The sequence below is a fragment of the Alternaria ethzedia genome (genome assembly GCF_023757985.1).
Source record: "Alternaria ethzedia strain BMP 0044 chromosome Unknown scaffold_45, whole genome shotgun sequence".
Taxonomy (NCBI): domain Eukaryota; kingdom Fungi; phylum Ascomycota; class Dothideomycetes; order Pleosporales; family Pleosporaceae; genus Alternaria; species Alternaria ethzedia.
In genome coordinates, this window is record NW_026056238.1 from 73,157 (window position 1) to 86,448 (window position 13,292).

General features: G+C 54.1%; 3 protein-coding genes across 3 annotated transcripts; all 3 read left to right on the plus strand.

Moving 5' to 3' along the window:
• Positions 1-27: 27 nt before the first annotated feature.
• Positions 28-4,559, plus strand: ATG26 (Sterol 3-beta-glucosyltransferase; the record flags this gene model as incomplete). Its single annotated transcript, XM_049381840.1, has 5 exons — positions 28-32; positions 57-879; positions 928-1,368; positions 1,419-4,163; positions 4,245-4,559. The coding sequence occupies 5 exons, from the start codon at positions 28-30 to the stop codon at positions 4,557-4,559; spliced, it is 4,329 nt and encodes a 1,442-aa protein (XP_049228407.1).
• Positions 4,560-6,313: 1,754 nt separating this feature from the next.
• On the plus strand, positions 6,314-8,835 carry J4E87_010267 (uncharacterized protein; the record flags this gene model as incomplete). Its single annotated transcript, XM_049381841.1, has 3 exons — positions 6,314-6,564; positions 6,616-7,977; positions 8,025-8,835. The coding sequence occupies 3 exons, from the start codon at positions 6,314-6,316 to the stop codon at positions 8,833-8,835; spliced, it is 2,424 nt and encodes an 807-aa protein (XP_049228408.1).
• A 2,355-nt stretch (positions 8,836-11,190) lies between these two features.
• Positions 11,191-12,974, plus strand: J4E87_010268 (uncharacterized protein; the record flags this gene model as incomplete). The annotated part of the gene is made up of 3 exons (XM_049381842.1): positions 11,191-11,253; positions 11,323-12,742; positions 12,793-12,974. 3 exons carry the CDS (start codon positions 11,191-11,193, stop codon positions 12,972-12,974), a joined length of 1,665 nt encoding a protein of 554 aa, XP_049228409.1.
• Positions 12,975-13,292: the final 318 nt, after the last annotated feature.

Genomic DNA, 13,292 nt, shown 5'->3' on the forward strand with positions numbered 1-13,292 from the left:
TGCAGGCGCACGACGCCCCATCCCGAGATGGCGTCCCAAGACAGAAGCCAGGACAGGACGAGTCGCCGAATGAGCAGAAAGCGAAAAGACTCAAGAAGAGAAACGCGCGGTGTGTCTATGGACGTACCGGAGCGCTTCCGAGATGGGGACGATGCGCAGGAGGACGTCACGGCGCCGAAGCGGAACAACACCATGTCGATGAACCAGTCGCTCTTCTCCATGATAACCCGCGCGGGTCAGCAGTCGCAGACGGACCTGGGCACGATGCAAGAAGTCGACTCCGGCGATAGCGACGACGGAGGCAAGAAGGCACCCTACCGCAACCTCGACGGCGCAGCACGACTAAGTCGCTTGAGCTCAGCCAACGACTTCCAGAGTCCAGCTGGAGACTTGGATGGGCCGACAGTAGAGAAGGGAAAGCACCGGCGCACACTCTCCGAGAACAAACTATTGCGCTCCTTGCCCAAGTTGAAGCTCTCCAGCCGGAAGGAAGCACGCTCAGACAGCCGCCGCGGCGATCAGATGTCCTCGTCGCAGTTCCTCCCACCGAAACCGTCACCCGATGACCTTCCGACCCCGCCGAGCGACCCGAAACCGAAGACCAAGGACAAGACCAAGGTCGCGGCCGGCGAGGATACACAAGTAGACAAAGGGAGGAGCTCAGGTCGAAGGAGTAGACACGGAAGCTCCGCAGGGCTTGCTAAGAGCAAAGCCCCTGTCACGCTTGCTCAGAGGATACAGCAAATATTCGAGTTTGAAGAGGTGGAGGAGGTTATATCCGAGTATCCTTGCTGGCTACTCCAAAGCATCCTGCTGCAAGGGTACATGTACATTACCCAGAAGCATATATGCTTCTACGCGTATATACCCAAGAAACATGTAAGCACCCTCTGCCCCGCAGTCGACATGATGTGCTAACCCTCTCAGCACGACGTCAGCAAAACAGGTTACCTCTCCAAGCGCGGCCGCTCAAAGTTCAACCGCTACTGGTTCGTCCTCCGCGGCGACGTCCTCGCATACTACACCAACCCTACCGAACTCTACTTTCCGCGCAACCGAATCAACCTGCAGTACGCGATATCCGCCGAAGTCATCGAGCCCACAAAGAAGGGAGAAGAAGAGACTAGCTTCACCATCACGACGGATGAGCGAAAGTATCTGTTCAAGGCGGACAGTGCGGCGAGCGCGAAGGAGTGGGCGAGGAGTATCCAGAAGGTCATCTTTCGGACACATAATGAGGGCAATAGTGTCAAGATTAGCCTGCCGATTCAGAATGTGCTGGAGATTGAGGAGAGCAGTATTCTGGATTTGGCGAATACGGTCAAAGTGAGGGTTATTGATAACGACGAGACGTTTGCTATCGATGAGGTATGTGTTCTTCCCTATCATACGAATGGGATGTTTGCTCACTCCAACAGTACTTCTTCTCGTTCTTCAATCAGGGACAAGATGCGCTCAACGTTCTACGCATCATGATTAATGACAACGAGCACCATCAAGCCTTACAACAAGGTGTTGACGGCGAGGCATCTACGCCGACAGGTCAACGCGAATCTGTAGCATCGCCAACCACTACTGCTGAGACACCACACATTCATGAAAACGTTCGCGCTACGCTTTCGCCTTTTCAGGTACCGCGTGCAGGAAGGTCGAGCATAAGCGATGTATCTGCTCGGTCTAGCCATGATGCCAACAGAAGGAGCTGGGACGTGCGACGTAGCATGGACGCGAGCCGCACCTTTCGACGGCCGAGCGGCGAAGTACAAAGACCAAGCAATGAAGCGCGACGAAGCTTCAGTGGTAGAGGCCGCCCAGGAGACCGAACACCTCTGTCGCCTAGAGGAGCGGATTCTGAATCAGCCAACCTTTCACTCGATCCGGGTACCGAATCGTCAGTCGCCATACAATCCATGGACGAAAGCAGCGCTTCTGCCTCGCAAATACTGGACCGCTCCGACTTATTCCGTGGTCCCGCCAATCACGCAATAAACGCGCCTTTACACAAGCTAGACACTCAAACCAGAGATTCACAGGACACAGCGCGTTCGGGCCAACCGAAATCCGCAAACACTGCGAATCGCTTAAAGCAACCCCAAACACCGACAGGCGCGACTGATCTGGAAGACGACACTGACACTAGCGCTCAACCTCGCCTATCAGGGTCCTCATCCGCTCTACAGGATCTCGCCTCCTACCCGCTTCAGAAGGCGTCGGGCTTAGCGGGATTCTTCAGGACCCGCTCGAAAAAGATGGGTAATCTACTCGCGACAGAATCCATGGGTTACTACGAGAAGGTGTCTGGTATGCTCGCGGGCGGGCGGAAACACTATACCACTGCCGACGGACTAGAGACTGGTGATCAGGTCCATGGTTTCGAGGACGACGAGGACGCGGCGAAGGCTGCGGAAAACTTCCAAAACCACTTCGCCTTCCCTGACACCGAGGTACTGCAGTCGTCGTTCTTTGCGTCGCTGCAGCGCGTCTTACCAAACTACGGCAAGATCTACATCAGCGGCAACTACTTTTGTTTCCGCGGCCTGCTGCCTACGTCTAAGACTAAGGTCATCATTCCCATGCGGGATATCGAGAATGTCAACAAGGAGAAGGGATTCCGACTGGGCTACCATGGTCTTGCTGTCGTCATCAAGGGCCATGAAGAGCTCTTCTTCGAGTTCTCAAAAGCAGAGTATCGCGATGAATGTGCCATCATGGTGCATCGCGTCCTAGAGAATAACAGGTATCTCGACGATGAGGATGATTCTTCTTCGGGCGTTGACAGCGAGGACGAGGCCGCAAAGGCGGAGCACGACCTGCTACAACAGGCTCGTGACCATACCGACACAGAAAAGAAGGTGGACGTATCGGAAGTCGTACGCGCTGCAGAGCACGATCGCATCCCACTCGTATTCGACGACCCTCTCGCCTCTATCATCGATTTCAAGCCCCCGAAGCCGCTGAAAATCGTTTGCCTTACTATCGGATCTCGAGGCGACGTGCAGCCATATATTGCGCTATGCAAAGAGCTGATCAAGGAGGGACACGAGGCGAAAATCGCGACTCATGCTGAATTTGAGCCCTGGGTGCGGAAGCATGGTATCGACTTCGCGGTTGTCGACGGCAACCCAGCTGAGCTCATGCGAATCTGTGTCGAGCACGGCATGTTCACAGTCGGCTTCCTGAGAGAGGCCAACGCCAAGTTCCGCGGATGGCTCGACGACGTGTGTAGTTCAGCCTGGCGGGCATGTCAAGGTGCAGACCTCATCATCGAGAGCCCGAGCACTATGGCTGGAATCCACATCGCAGAGGCCCTCGAGGTCCCGTATTTCCGCGCCTTCACGATGCCATGGACGCGCACGCGAACCTACCCCCACGCATTTGCCGTCATGGAGAACAAGCAGGGCGGTGCTTACAATCAGTTCACTTACGGAATCTTCGACAAGATGTTCTGGCTAGCAATCTCCGGGCAAATCAACGCCTGGCGACGACGCGAGCTGGGACTCCCGCCCACAACCATGCGTAAGATGCAGGCGAACACGCGACCGTTCTTGTATAACTTCAGTCCCCACGTCGTACCGCCACCTTTCGACTGGCCCGACTGGGTCCGCGTAACCGGATACTGGTTCCTGGACGAGAGCGAGGGCTACGAACCACCAGCGGACCTAACCGCCTTCATCAAGAAAGCGCGCGACGACGGCAAGAAGCTCGTCTACGTAGGCTTCGGATCCATCGTCATCGACGACCCGGCCGCCCTCACAAAAACAGTCGTAGACTCCGTCCTCAAAGCCGACGTCCGCTGCGTCCTCTCAAAAGGCTGGTCCGACCGTCTGGAAACCAAAGACGCGTCCAAACCCGAAATCCCCCTGCCCCCCGAAATCTTCCAGATCCAATCTGCGCCCCACGACTGGTTGTTCAAGCAAATGGACGCGGCGGTGCATCATGGCGGGAGTGGTACGACGGGAGCTAGTCTGCGCGCTGGTATACCCACCATTATCAAACCGTTCTTCGGCGACCAGTTCTTCTTTGCGCAACGCATTGAGGATCTTGATGTGGGGATTTGGCTCAAGAAGGTCAACACTAGTGTGTTTAGTCGCGCGCTTTGGGAGGTTACGAATAATGAGCGGTATATTGGGAGGGCTAAGAGGTTGGGGCAGAGGATTAGGAAGGTAAGTTGATCACACTCCTCCACTACCCCCTTCCATCATCCATTTTCAGAAGACGGTCTTCCTAACATATTTGACTCATAGGACAACGGCACTCAAGTCGCCATCCAAACCATCTACCGCGAACTCGACCGCGCACGCACGCTCATCAAGACTCATGGCAAACAGCCTGGTTATGATGATGCGGATGCTACGGACGATGGGTTCGGCGACGAAGACGACTGGACAATTGTTGATGATGGGGGCGAGAAAGCAGAGGTTTCGCATCCTTATGTGGTTAAGGAACCGGTGGCGGGGATGGAGCAGGATGCGGAGAGGATGGGGGGAGGGAGCTTGGGGCTGGGGAGTATGGTACGAGAGGAGGCGGGGAAGACGAGTAAGCGGGAGAAGGAGAAGTGAGCTGGGGATGAGGGAGTGAGGGAGTGAGGGAGTGAGGGAGTGAGGAGACGTTAATTATTGCGGCGCGAATATGGCTTTGGCTTTGGACTTGGGTAGGGATGGGTATAGGGCGTTTTTTTGGGGTTCTGCATGCGTTATAGAGTAGATTGTTACGATACCACGCGGTTTTGATGGGCCTGTGCGCACGTGTTTTTTGGTCGTAAGCGTAGTTAGGCGTAGGTAATGGATAGTTACGCAGTTCTATATTCGAGAGGATCTTCGGTATGTTCCCAATGTACTCAACCAAGGCTGCCCTCGCGAAAAGACCCTCAGGCTCGAGCGCGAAAGACAGAGAAGGATCTTCGGTATGTTGCGGCGGCGGTCGATGGAGATGTGTGGGGCTGATAGATCGTCGTTGCCTAAACGTGGGAATGGTATTGACTTATCTTCTACTTGACCAATCTCAGATGACCACGAATATGTTGTCGCTTGTGTGCAAGCAAGAATCTGATAGGTCGTAGGCTGATGTTCGTGATAGTTGAGTCTTGATAACTATCGTGTGTAGATATGGCGAATGCAATGCTGCTGAAGTGCAGCCTAGAAGTTGCATTAGTGTGTAAGAGAATTGCATGGAGGTTTAGTGACTCGAATCTATATGATATACACGTTTGTATGCGGCAAGAGCATACAACTGTCGAGTCATATTCATACAGATTAGGTTATGTCGCCGCATGGTGCACTCCAAAGCCGTCGACTTTCCTAAGAGCGGGTTGCCTGCGGGGATGGTACGTGAAGTGAAACTACTGAGATGACCATATTTCATGGAGAAGAGGCATCTCCTAGAGCACAAGATGTGTCGCTCGAAGAAGGTCCGGGGTAGCCTTTACGATTAAGTGCAGCTGGTGCTCGTGATAGTAAGGTCTTGATGTGTGCGTGTGAGGCCTACATACATATTTAGTGAGTCAAAAGAAGACAAGATGCGCAGATGTAGGCATCAAGACTATACTTGCATAGGAATCCAACGCTATGAAATCGTGCGTATACGTCAGATAAGTTATCTCCACAGATCGATCGTGCAATGTCGTAGCCTGGTGTTCGCGAGGGTAAAGTCTTGGCATTCCTCGGGGCTTCAGACGCGTCTAGGCCACTACCATCCTACCAAGTCGAAGGAGGCATCGCGGAAAAAGCATTGCATCAGTTCCCAATAATAGGCACCATTAGACTCGTGGATGCACTCGTGATGACTGGTGATAGACGCGTCGTCCTATTTGGAGAGCGCTCTTTGTCTTTGGTGGCATGTTTGAGGTAGTGGCAGTCGCGCTAGTATGGTGGCTGAGAGGTATAAAGATGGCCGCCCCTCGCTCCCAAATATTTGGGGGAAACCGAGCCGCGACGCCATACGTCAACCCCGGTCGCGCAGCACCTCACCACCTCATACACGAAATAAACCGAACACCCTGGAGGGTACATTGACGCCAGATCTTGCAATCTACTTGCGCTATCGTAGTGTAGTCTGCAAACCTATTCAGGTTTCTACTGCTCCGAGGTCTCACCCACGCTCCACCTAGCCCGTCGCACCACATCTGGAATCTACACCTTCACTCTCAACTTAATTTCAGCACGTTGGCGCCAGACGTCATAGCGCATCGCGACTGCGACCAAGCTTCCACTCACCACTCCTCGCCGCGGGAGTGCCGAATGCGCCGAGCCGAAGCACAACGCGCCCACGTCCAACACCACCACGTCGCCAGTCGCATGGGCTGCCTCACCTCGGCATGAAGATCGTTTCGCCCCGGGATCTCAGCTATCCCGTCACCGTCATCGACCTCCTTAAGAAGCGCGACGACGACGTCCAGCGGTCGGGCAAGCTGTTCAACTACAGCTATGACAGTCGCGTCACCGAGGGCGACAAGTGGGGAGGCGAGAAGACGGTCATGAAGAAGTTCAGGCAGACGTTTGCCGCGAGCACAGAGGGAAAGATCACGCGCTGGTTCATCAAGCCCGGCACTGTCATTGAGCGATATGGGTAGGCCTACCGCGCGCCTGCTGCGCGCGCAACATGCTAACACGGCCGCAGAACTCCACTCCTCGAGATCGAAGAGCCATGCACGCACGAGACACAGTTTGGCGGCCTCTGCGTCGACTGCGGCCGCGACATGACGCAGGTCGACTACCTCACCAAGGAGCTCGATGTCGGACGCGCGACGGTCAACATGGCGCACGACAACACGGCGCTCCTCGTCAGTCACAAGGAGGCGGTAGCGGCAGAGGAGGACGCCAAGAAGCGCCTATTGAGCGCGCGCAAGCTGACCCTCATTGTCGATCTGGACCAGACCGTCATCCACACCACCTGCGAGCGCACCATTGCCGAGTGGAAAGCCGACCCCGAGAACCCGAACCACGATGCCGTCAAAGACGTACAAGGCTTCCAGTTGGCTGACGACAATGTCTCCAACGTGGCTGCGAACTGGTACTATGTCAAGATGCGCCCAGGTCTCAAGGACTTTTTCGACCGAGTCTCGAAGCTCTACGAGATGCACGTCTACACCATGGCCACCCGAGCATATGCGCAAGCTGTCGCGAAGATTATCGACCCCGAGCGCAAGTACTTTGGCGACCGCATCCTCAGCCGCGACGAGAACTACACAGACAAGCTCAAGAGTCTGACGCGGCTCTTCTACCAGAACACAGCCATGTGCGTTATCATTGACGACCGAGCAGACGTCTGGCAATACAGCCCGCACCTCGTCCGCGTGCCCGTATTCAACTTCTTCCCTGGTGCTGGAGATATCAACGCAAGTTTCCTCCCTAAGCAGCAGGAGCTTGTGTCATTCGCAAAGGACAAATCGCCCCCGACCCCGAAGAAGGCCACGACTGAAGTTGCGACCACGAACGTTGTCTCCGTCCCAGGCAAGCCGCTCGAGACCACGACCGAAACCACGAATGGTGATTTGAACGAACTGGGACAGCAGCTCATATCATTAGCAGCAACTGAAGATTTGGAGGAGCAGGCCAAAGAGCAGGAGAAGCTCATCATCGCACAACAAACAGAGCGGCCTCTGCTACAGCAACAGCTCATGCAGGATAGGGAGGATGAAGAGACACCTGCCGAAGCTGAAACTCGCGACTCACGACCGGTCGAACAACCCAAGGTCCGACACAGCATCCTCAACGACGACGACAGAGGACTTGACGTCATCGAACACAACCTCAACCTCGTCCACCGCACATTCTACGATGAATACAGGAAGGCCAAGAAGGTGCCAACAGGCGGTCGTGTGGCTGAGCTCAAGGGCGAGAAGAGCCCAAAGAAGCGCTCCATGGAAGAAGACGTCATTCCTGATGTCGCCGAGATTATGCCGCGCATCAAGAGCGAGGTGCTCGACGGTGCGGTGGTTGTCTTTTCTGGCATCATTCCGCTTGGTGTGGATGTCCTAACGTAAGTACTCGACAGCGAAGTCGCAGAGCGCAGCTAACCCTCCCCAGATCGGACTTCGCACTATGGATCGGAAGCTTTGGCGCAGAAGTTACCACGAACGTTACCCGGCGAACGACCCACGTAATCGCCAACCCCGATCGAAAGACAACCAAAGTAAAGCGAGCCGCCCGATACCCCCACATCAAGATCGTGAACCCCGAATGGATGTTCCAATGCTGCACCAGATGGGAGCATGTAGACGAGACACCCTACATAATCGAGACCGATGCGGCGGAGCGAGGCGGCTCACCCATCGCCGACCTGGAAGATGAGAGCATCGACGGAACAGGGGATGAAGCCGCAGACAATGCGTCCCCCGTAGTCGAAATGTCAAACGACGACTGGGCGCAGCTCGACGACGAGCTCGCAGATTTCATGAACGAAACCGACACAGACGGCGGCGGCAGCGAATCAGATTCCGACAGCGTCCGCTCAGATAACAGCACAGCATCAGATACCCAGCAACAAGCTGCCAAGAAGAAGCGGAAACGCACAAACTCCACCGACGTCAGCGAGACGGAGGAAAGCGATAGCAGCGTCAACAGCACCACCTCGCGTCTCCAACGGCGGAAGAAACGTACCATGGAGCGGGTGACGTCACTCACAAATGTCGTTAGTGCTGATAAATCAGGTCTACCCAGCCCAGAAACCACGGGGCCGGAAGAAGACCAAGGAGAAGGAGAAGGAGACGGTGACGACGAGGAGATGAAGAATCCTGAAGCAAATGGGACGACAGCGCCGGACCTCCAAGATGACTATGACGATGGTCTTGAAGCGGAGTTACTGGCTGGCTTCGGGGATAGTGATGGAGAGGAGTAGTATTTGATCCGTCGACCTAGGAAAACTGAACACTATGAAGACTACATTACTATCTAGTTTTGTAGTTCTACTTACTTTGTCCTGGTGTAGTCTGCAGACCTGTTCATCCTTTTTCGCGTACAAGGTGACTGGCTCTATGTCTTCTTCACACGGGTATGATTTTTTTCATGTAAGAGGGTTGTGTGTGGCTTGCGATCTCTAAGTATCTGTCTACCTGCATAGCGAGGTGTTTTTGGCTATTTGGCGTTGCTTATTACTCTATATATTTTGGTGGGTTTGGGGGTTACGCTCGCTTTTGGGTGGCGAGGGGTTGGGGTTGGGGTGGTGCTTCAAGGGGAATTGGACTGGCTAGATGGAGATGGAGGGTGAGGGTGAGGGTGAGAAGCTGCTGTAAGCGAAATGCAACAATTGAACACCCTGGAGTCTATGTTGATGTTTGGGTCATCTGCTTTGTATGTATGTGAATTGATGTAGGTTGCAGACTTGATATCATGTCTTATTACTGAAGGGACTTTGGAGGGATACTACGTTGCGCTCGTCTCCATCTCAACCATTGTTGCCTGAGACCGCCCACTGCCACTCTACCGCGCTCATACAACCATGTTCTTTACCGCTTGTGACTTTTCCACGCGAACGTCGGGTACGAGGTTTGGTGGTGGTGGTGGTGGCGGCGGCGGTGGCGGAGCAGCAAGTCACAGCGGTGTGCCATATGGGATAGAGATGACCTCGGGACCCGTGGAAATTATGTGCGATTCCTTCGAAAATGCAGAGCGCATCATTGGCGTTTCTCAGCGTTACCCCGAGTTGAGCATCCTTTATAATGCTTCGTTTGGAAGTAATAATGTTCGCCTCGATGTTCGCCTTGCACAGCCCGGACTCCGCCCACGGGTTGATTGTCCGGGTAAATCCATGGTAGGTGGGTGTGGTGTGCATCGCTTAAGCGTTTGGAAGGATTCAAGCTTGGAAGGGGGATATAAGCTTTTGGGGGTCTGCTTGTTTTGAGGATTGGAGTATAGGAACTTTTGAGGAGATACTGTGTAGTACACATCGCAACTATCTCACAACTAAGATCTGTTATCTACCTACCTACCTACAGTCTTCACACGAGAACCTATTATTAAGGTCATCTCTACGCGCCCCCATCCAATCACATTATATCATCATACCAACACCACCAACACCCTTCCAACACCTACCCAAAATGGGCTGCATGACCTCGTCCCTCTCGCCCAAAAACCCTCACTCAGAGCAATGGGCTCCCCACCCCGACACCACCAACGCGAATCCCTCGGGCAACGGACAAGGTTCAGACGAGGATGAAGAGGGCCCAAAGAAATACGACCCTGCGGCTGCGGGGAGGGAGATGGCGAAGACGGGGAGGACGGCGGGAGGGATGGCGTATGCGGCGATGGGGTCGGAGGCGTATGGAGGGCCTGTTGCTGGGTAGAGGGTGAGGATGGGAGAAGGGGAGGGAAGGGAAGGATGGGGGATAGAGGATGGGGGTTATGGGATGAGGGATGGGGCATAGAGGTGATGGATGTTTAGAGTTGTATCTATGTCTCTAAGGAGTTTACCCAGGCGCCTATAATGGCTTCCTCAATGCGTTTGCGTGCTGTAATGTGTTACCCTGATGCACTACGGTAGCTTTTGGCTTTGTCTTGGTGATGTCTGAACGTGTTTGTAGATGCCTGGCGTTTCTAACAGCGGGTAGCTGATTAAACAACGAATGTATGAACGCGGAAAACCATGCTTTGATGCACGTGAAATGAATGCGTGGAGGTGACGTAGCTGTCAATGTTGAAACTGTAACCAGGCTCGAGCGCGAGAGTTGAGTGACTGTCTTGGACTGTTGGGGACGATCGATTGCATTGCGACCGAGCCGTCATCCAAACCACCCCCCTCTCTACGTTCTCCACCTCTCTCCAATCACAACCAGCCAGCGCTGCACACGCGTTCACAGCCCAAGCTTACCCCAGTTTGTCGCTTAGGTTAGCGCTATTCACCTCCCGCGTGGACCCTTGTTCTTGGGCGGAGCTACATCGGTGGGTGGGTCTTTGGCGGGACACAAGTGAGGCTGAACCTACGAAAGGCTGCTTGCCTGCGCGCTTACTTCCTTTTTCCTGCCCATCAACCCTTCCGCTCCTACTCCACTTTTACCGGTCAGTTTGCCGGACGTATTGCGATCGACTGCAGCTGCGTATCTTGCGGGCGATTAGGCAGCAGAGGAGAAGACAGACTTCAAAGGCCAAGGTCAAGACTTACGTAGACGGCCGCGCATATCGATAAGGCGACGAGCGAACTTGCTACGGGGTGCTCTTTGCGATATCTGGAGGGCGTCGAGGAAAAGCACATACGATGGCGCCGCGGTTGGCTTTTATGGACCTTTCGGTCGATCTGAAGACGTTGATAGTCCAGCATGTAAGTCTCTGGGTTGATGGCTGGTTCAAGGTAGCAGAGGAAGCACCAGGCTGACACTACACCACACAGATCAACCGCCCAACCGACCTCAAGAACCTCTGCCTCACCTGCAAACAACTCCACGAGATCACCGTCCGCCAACTCTACTACGAAGTAACCCTCGACGTCGGTTCACCCCACGACACGCGCCTCGCAGCCTTCCTCAATCCCAAGAACATCGGCCTACAACATGTCCGGAAGCTGGACCTCTACCTTGCAGATGTCCTGGACAAATGCAATCAGCAGCAACAAGCCAATTTTGCTATTCGCATGATCTTGGAGTTGCTGCCGGAGAACCAACTGGAGAAGTTCTCGTGGCACCCGTGGTCGCCGTTTTCCGGAGACAACCTGGTGTTGCTGTACAAGAAGCAGAAGCGCATGCGGTGGATGGAGAGCATTTCGCTGGATCGCAACGTTCTGCCAGAACTACAGAAACTGCCGAATATTGAGACGTGCTTTCAGGAAGTACGGAAGCTTGGACTATACCCAGACTCGCGCGAGGTCCTGGACTTTTGTCACTTCTTGCTGAAGAACGTGGCTGGGCGCAAGCTGGAGAAGATTACGCTGCATGCGAGCTTCGATGAGATGGATCCGACCGTTACTATGCGCGAGCTGAATGATACGGTCAATGCACCTGGACTCATTACTTCGACCATGTTCAGCCATATGCAGCCGTTCGCAAAGTGCACGCCGATCACACTCAATGAAATCACACTGCAAAAGCTTCATCTGCGCTACGCTTCGGAAACATACTGCAAGTTGATTGACTTCCGGTCTATCAAGAGCATCCGCATCTTCGGCTGTTCTGGTGCTGATGCCCTGTTTGCAGAACTCAGCAAAAGCTCGAAGCTGCCCGACAAGCTGGAGACACTGGAGTTCAAACACGATGATAACGCAGAGAACGACGGCTTAGGCGCTATCGACGGCTTCCTCGTTCTCGTCTCGGGTATCGAGACGCTTACTCTTGACCTCACATACGTCAAGGCGTTGCCAGCCGCCGCGGGTATCGTGCGCCACAGCAAAACACTCAAAAGCCTCAACGTACACGCGAGCACCGGTCCCGACAGCTGCGACGAAGAGCTCGTTTACGACTACGCCTCCTTCTCACAGATCTGCAAAGACTGCACACTACTCGAGCAGATCTCCGTAGCCTTTCCCGGCGTGAGCGTCATCCGCAGCAAAAACGACAGCTTCGTCAACTTCGAGAACTGTCTTGGCGACTTGCGCAATCTCGCGACTCTCAACATCACTACCTGGCCTACCAACAGCCCTTCATCGACTAAGCTACCACGCAAGATCTACGAACACTTGCTTGCTGGTTTGGCACAGCAGGGCTTCGACCGCAGCGCCGCTCATGCAAAGGAGAAGGAGAGGAGTTCGAAGTTGGGTATCATCGCGTTTGGCTCGTCGGATAAAGTTTATGACCGCGAGGATAGCCAGAACCAGATTAGTATGTATAACCTCGAAGCTGTACAACACCTTTACTAACCCACCTTCTAGTCTTTGTCAAAGGCCGTCAAATCGACCCACTCGGTAACGAAACCTCGACGGCGGTGCAGATCGGATGGTGTTTGCGCAAATTTATCGACGCAGGTTCCAAGTCGGACATTCTGGATTTCTCGCTGTCGCGTAGTTCGCGGCCGCCAACGAGGAGCTCGCCGGATAGCGATGATAGCGATTGACAGGGGGATGAGGTTGTCGAATGGGGGCAACCTGATGGGGATGATGGATGGTAGTGGTGTGGAGAGTGGTGGCGATGGGGGGTTAATGTTAAGAGGAACTGACTTATACGGTGGGTTGAGATGTTAGAGGCATGGTGATGCGAGCATATATACCAATTTGAAGGGATTAGCGGGCGTTGATACAGAAAGTCATTCTTTTTATCGATGTCGTCTCTGGTCTAAATGTCAAATCTGAGCAAAATGAACGCGTCCATGACATGTTTGTCTACGCGATTCGTTCATCGGACGAACATGCGTTCGTGGATCTCGGAGTATACT